Genomic DNA, 6310 nt, shown 5'->3' with positions numbered 1-6310 from the left:
AAATAATAAGGTTCAGTTTCAGTGTGAATATACATAATGCCTTCATACTATCAAAGAAAAAAATTTTATTCACTAGCATATTTAGATATTGACATCTAACCCGTCTTATTTCGATAAAATTTTAAATACAAAATAAATCAATAGAATTACTTTATTACTTTCTCTACATGTTATAAACACTTTATAATCTTTTATTAGAGTTCTGATATAGTCAAAGAAAAACTAATCTACTGTATTTGAGATATATTATTATCTGATTTAATTTAATTTTTTTATTTTATTTAATTTTATTTAAATAATTTAAAATTTTAAAATATAAAAATTTTAATTTAAAAATTTGATGAATATAATTTAAATTAACAATTTAATTCAATTTAACACAATAAAAATTAACTAAAATTTTAATTTAGTTCAATCCAATACAAATAAATAAACGTAAATCGATACTATTTTTTGTTTTATTATATCTGAATCGTTAAAGTGATTGAAATATTATATTCCAAAAAGGACATTGCCATATGTGAATCTCTTTCAATAGTATATATTTGATATAAATTCTTTTAATACATGTGAAAAAAAGATTTTACTATGTCAATAAATAAAACTAAATCCTTCTTAATTTTATTGTTTCGTGTTGGACTGTGGACAAAATTGTTCCTCTTTATCTTTATTTCTTGATAAATTAGTAACGAAAAATTGATAAATTATTAATATTTAATCTATTAAAATATTAGATAAATTATTTTTAATAAATTTTGTTTAAAAGATAATTAATTAATTTTAAAATTTTAGAAAACTTAATTGCTCTATAAACTATTTTGAAAAAGAATTATAGACTAATTTATCTTTTTATTTTATTGGAGAATATGTACTTATGTTTTTAAAAAAATATTAATTTTACTTTATAAAATATAATCTATTTATTTATTCAACACACAATTTATTAAGAATTAATTTAAGATTAAATATTTGTAAATGATGAATGGGCTTGAGTTAGCGTGACATGTCATGACTACAAATCATGAAATCAATCAATCAACGAGGCTAGCTGAAGAGTATTAATGCACGTTGTTTTAAATCTGTTCTCTTGAAATGGAAGCCAATTAAGTTTTGAGTTTTGAGAGCAGAAATAAATAAACGAAAGCATGGCATTGTTGCACATCCTTCAATCTAGCCTCCCATTTCTCTCGGCCATTTAATTTCTTAAATCCAAAATCAAAAGACCCTTTTGATCCAATTCAATCCAAATGCATGCTGTTGTTGTTGAAGAACAATATTGATGCCATGCATGATTATCATCATTATCATCATCTTAATTCCTTGAGTTTGCAGGCGGGCTTCAAATTATGGAAATGAATTATGGAACGAGGAAGAACATTATTATTAATAATGGCGTATTCCTCGTTTTACTACTCTCATGTTTTCTACCACGTGTTCAATCTGCGGACCCGCAGCCAACTTCTGCTATGATACCATCATTTTACACGGAAGAAATTTACAAGGAAATTGAAGCTCTTGCCACAGTTTTAACGATAGATATCAAGAAAAACCTAGGCTACTGCATTAAGGATATGTGCGTTGTCTTAGCTTTGATCTCTTGTGTGTGTGTGTCTATATATATATATATATATAGTATTACTTAATTAGTCACATCTTTGTATTATTTATTAACATGCAATTCATTGCAATTTCCCATCTTTTTCAGAAAAAAAGATTGGCTGGAAGCGTTTGATTTCAAGGGCAAGTTAGATTTCGTCGATGGCTGTGTTAAGCAAAAAGGTATGACAACTCTCCTAATAATATATTGAGACGTATTTTATTCTCGTAGTGAAATTAATAACATTTGTTTTTGAGCAAAAATATTCTTTGACCTCCAAAATTTAAGGAAAATCCAGTCAGATGTGTATATATTAGGAATAGTGCAGATAATCTAACTCCGACCATTATTTTGATGTTCATGTAGCGTTGCTCATTTTTTAAATACTGGAGTTATTTGTGCAAGTTGTATAGACTATAAAACTTGATGAAGGGTATTTTTGGCTAGCATCCATACGGTACTCTTTTCAGTGCAATTAGCTAATAGTCATAATTTTTCGAAGTAAATAGGCTGTATAACAATAACGAATAAAAAGTTGTAGAGATTTAAAAACTTGAGATGAAGGGTTTCTTGACTAGTATCCATACTATTTTGAGTGCAAAGAGATTTAGATATTAGTCATCATTTTCAGAAGTAAGTACCCTATACAACAGTAAAAAAGAAAAGTTGTATAGACTCCAAAGCTTGGAATGGAGAGTTTCTTGGCTAGCATCCAACTATTTTGACTGCAAAAAGATTCATTAATCATCTTTTCCATAAGTAAATACCCTAGATAACAACAAAAAGAAAAATTGTATAAACTATATTGACATGTTTCCTAATGAGAGCTTTCTCAAATGTTGAATGCTCAGCATTTGAGGGAAGTGGGAGAAAATGATGGTAAATGTTGAGCATTGTATACACTGCTGAGAGTAAAAAATTCTCTATGTTCTAAGAATTCCTGAAACAATTATATTTATAGAATGTTATAAGGATTAAAAAAGTGAAGCATATTTTTGTAGTGTGAAGGAAACTAATAGATTCATGGCAGTGACATAAAGTAGAATATAATGCAATTGAATTGACAGGGGATTTCAGAGATCGGATGTGCACAGCAGCGGAAATAAGGTACTACTTCAGGAGTTTGTTGCAAGGGGGTTCAGATGGGAATTATGTGAAACCAAACAGGAATTGCAACTTGACTTCATGGGTTCCTGGTTGTGAACCTGGTTGGAGTTGTAGTGCTGATGAGCCTATTGATCTCAAGAAGGATAATAAGGAGGAAATTCCTTCTAGAGTTTCAAATTCCCAACCTTGTTGTGAGGGCTTCTTCTGCCCTGAAGGCTTGACTTGCATGATAAGTAAGTGGAATGTGATTATATTTATTATAAATTACATATCAGTTGCTAGTGTTTCACTAAATTTGTCATTAAGTCTCTATAATTTAAAGCTTTTAATTAGGTTTTTATACTATTTTAAATTTTGTAAATAGGTTCTTATTGACTTATCGTGTATAAAATATTAGAGTTAACAAAATTTTCCTCTTCAAATTAAAGATACCCACATTTAGGGTTAAATTCCTAAATCTGAATATTTTCTCATTTTCAAAATATTCTGTTAACTCTAATGATTTTTGCATAATAAAGATCTAATTATAAGATTCAAAGCAATGTAGATATCTAATTAAAAATTTTTAAATTATAGGAACTTAATTATAAATATAGTAAAACTATAGAAACTGAAAATGTAATTTAACCATCCTATGATGATTTCACTTAAAATTCTCAAACTATTTTCTAATCGATTTTCCTCTTAATGAAGCTTGCCCCCTTGGTTCGTATTGTCCAATTTCAACACTAGATGCACAAAATGGAGTATGTAACCCGTAAGTTCTAAGTAATCTTACATCCATAGTGTATGAAAAAAAGAAAGTTTGATTTGATAAAAGTTTGATTAATGTTTCAAAATACACAAAAATTTGCATGGCAGATATGGTTACAAGGTCCCTGCAGGGGACAAGAATCATAGTTGTGGTAGTGCTGATACTTGGAGTAGTGCTGTCAACAATACTAACATATTCTGTGAAGCAGGACATTATTGCCCAACTACAACCCAAAAGTCTGTTTGCAATAAGGGGTATTCAACTGCTTATTTTTTTCTTTTGGCTACTATCACTGCCTATTCCACACATTTGCTACTAATCGGAATCCACACTCACTAGTACAATTATTGTTGTGCAATTTCAGATACTATTGCAGGGCTGGATCAACTGATCCAATTGGTGAGTCAAATTTTATGCCATTATGTGTTCTTAAACCATAGATACACGGAACGCACTGCGTTCTAGTATGCAGCACGTGCTACATGGATATATGTAAAATATTTTACGTAAAACATATACATAAGACATTTCGATATGCAGATAAATTGGTACACGCTACTTAATTCACAGTACGATATATGTAAAATATTTTATGTAAAAAATATAGATATAATCTTTCGATATGCAGATAAATTGATACGCAGTACGCTACTTAATTCACCGTATGATATATATAAAATATTTTATGTAAAAAATATACATATGACCTTTCTATATGAAAATAAATTAGTACGCGGTACGCTACGTAATTGGTGAATTAATGTACCTATGTCTTAAACATATTGCAAGAATTTGCAATGTCTCTAAGATTGAACTGAATATATTCTATAATTAGGAAGATTATGTAATTATGATATCTACCAACAATTGGACATTTACTTTTTTATCCATTTGCAAGCTCTTCTTTGTTTTATGAGAATAGAAAATATCAAAGTAGGCTTCAAAAGATCATCTACCAATAATATTTTATTTTCTTTTAAAAAAGATTATTATATTTAGTTCTTTATTATTTTTCAGCATGCTCCAAGTTGAGTACCTGTAATCCAGAATCTGAAAGCCAAACGATGCATGCTTATAGTGCTTTGCTCATTGTAAGTAGATTTCGATCAAGTATTGGATGAAGGTCATCTTGAAGTTCCTCTCTATTCATTCAAGTCTGATTAATTTGTCTTTTTTATTCTATGCACTTTTCTCTACAAATCTTCTACTTATCTTGTAAGAGAAAGAAAAAAAACCACCATGAGATCAACATACAAGTTCCGCTAATATTACTTTCTTTTTGAATTTATGGATAGGTGGCTTTGAGTACACTCCTAGTCTTCATTTATAACTGTTCTGATCAAGTTCTTGCGACCCGAGAAAGAAGGCAAGCGAAATCCAGAGAACGTGCAGCAAAGCATGTCCGAGAAACGGTGCAAGCACGTGAAAGGTGGAAGATGGCAAAAGATATTGCCAAGAAGCGTACAATGGAGTCGTTGAATCGCACCTTCTCGCGAAGGAAGTCACAGAAGATGTCAGATCTTCCAAATACCATGGCAAATGTAGAGAACAACAAGGAGCCTAGCAACCTCTCGAAGATGATGGATTCCATTGAGAATGATCCCAACAGTCAGGAAGGCTTCGACGTGCAGATTGGAGATAAGAATGTGAAGAAGCAGCAGATGACAAAGGGAAAGAATCTGCATACACATAGCCAGATTTTGAGGTATGCTTATGGCCAGATTGAGAAGGAGAAAGCTCAGCAAGAGAAGAACACTAACTTGACATTCTCAGGAGTGATATCGATGGCCACCGAACAAGGAGAGGAAGTGAGAAAAAGGCCTGTGATTGAGATAGCTTTCAAGGACATAACTCTCACTTTGAAAGGGAAGAACAAGCATCTTCTGAGGTGTGTGTCCGGCAAGTTCATGCCAGGTCGAATTTCAGCTGTCATGGGACCCTCAGGGGCTGGGAAAACCACATTCCTTTCGGCTTTGGTAGGAAAAGCCAGAGGGTGCAATATAACAGGTGAAATTCTTATTAATGGAAAAAATGATTCCATTCACTGTTATAAGAAAATCACAGGTTTTGTGCCACAAGATGATATTGTCCATGGAAACTTGACAGTGGAGGAAAATCTTCGTTTTAGTGCAAGATGCAGGTATTTGTTTGATTTTTTCCTATAAAGCATAGTTTATGAATTTTTTTTTATATTGGAATTTGATTTTATATTTTGCCATCTTTTCTATGCTATTTTTCTAATTTCTATCCTCATTTCAATGTTTGGTTTTTTCTTAATAATGAAGACTATCGGCGGACTTGCCGAAAGCAGATAAGGTTTTGATTGTTGAGAGGGTAATTGAGTCCTTGGGACTTCAGCCAGTGAGGGATTCTCTAGTCGGTACAGTAGAGAAGCGAGGCATATCCGGAGGACAGAGAAAACGTGTAAATGTTGGCCTGGAGATGGTGATGGAGCCTTCCTTGTTAATCTTAGATGAGCCTACAACTGGCCTTGACAGTGCATCTTCCAGTTTGCTACTTAAGGCTCTTCGACGCGAAGCTCTCGAAGGCGTTAACATTTGCATGGTGCTTCATCAACCAAGGTAAAGCATTTCCTTTTTGAGTTCAACTGGTTTGTAGCACGTTTATTCAACTTGAAATCTATTGGATTCATGAATTTCGGTAATTGCGGATAACCCAATTTACGGCTACGTTATGAGTACACTAAAATCAATCGTTAAAGTATATGTTATAATACAAATACACATTAAAAATAAATTAAACCACACTTTATATTTATACAATAATTAATTTTAATAGTTAATTTTAGTATACAAATAATATTTTTATATAATTTAATATAAGTTAAATTA

At 31.3% G+C, this 6310-nt stretch overlaps 1 protein-coding gene across 1 annotated transcript in view; it reads left to right on the top strand.

Moving 5' to 3' along the window:
- Positions 1 to 1352: 1352 nt before the first annotated feature.
- LOC107493516 (putative white-brown complex homolog protein 30) overlaps positions 1353 to 6310 on the top strand; it is a 7382-nt gene continuing 2424 nt past the window's right edge. The window contains exons 1-9 of the mRNA XM_016114609.3: positions 1353 to 1573; positions 1706 to 1779; positions 2665 to 2937; positions 3398 to 3461; positions 3566 to 3712; positions 3823 to 3857; positions 4476 to 4549; positions 4754 to 5598; positions 5744 to 6040. Of these exons, the coding sequence (XP_015970095.3) occupies positions 1353 to 1573; positions 1706 to 1779; positions 2665 to 2937; positions 3398 to 3461; positions 3566 to 3712; positions 3823 to 3857; positions 4476 to 4549; positions 4754 to 5598; positions 5744 to 6040 (2030 nt within the window). The remainder of the gene's footprint in view (positions 1574 to 1705; positions 1780 to 2664; positions 2938 to 3397; positions 3462 to 3565; positions 3713 to 3822; positions 3858 to 4475; positions 4550 to 4753; positions 5599 to 5743; positions 6041 to 6310) is intronic.

The sequence above is a fragment of the Arachis duranensis genome, chromosome 6 (assembly GCF_000817695.3).
Source record: "Arachis duranensis cultivar V14167 chromosome 6, aradu.V14167.gnm2.J7QH, whole genome shotgun sequence".
NCBI lineage: Eukaryota > Viridiplantae > Streptophyta > Magnoliopsida > Fabales > Fabaceae > Arachis > Arachis duranensis.
The sequence above is the reverse complement of the archived record's forward strand: the minus strand, read 5'-3'. Positions and strand labels throughout refer to the sequence as shown.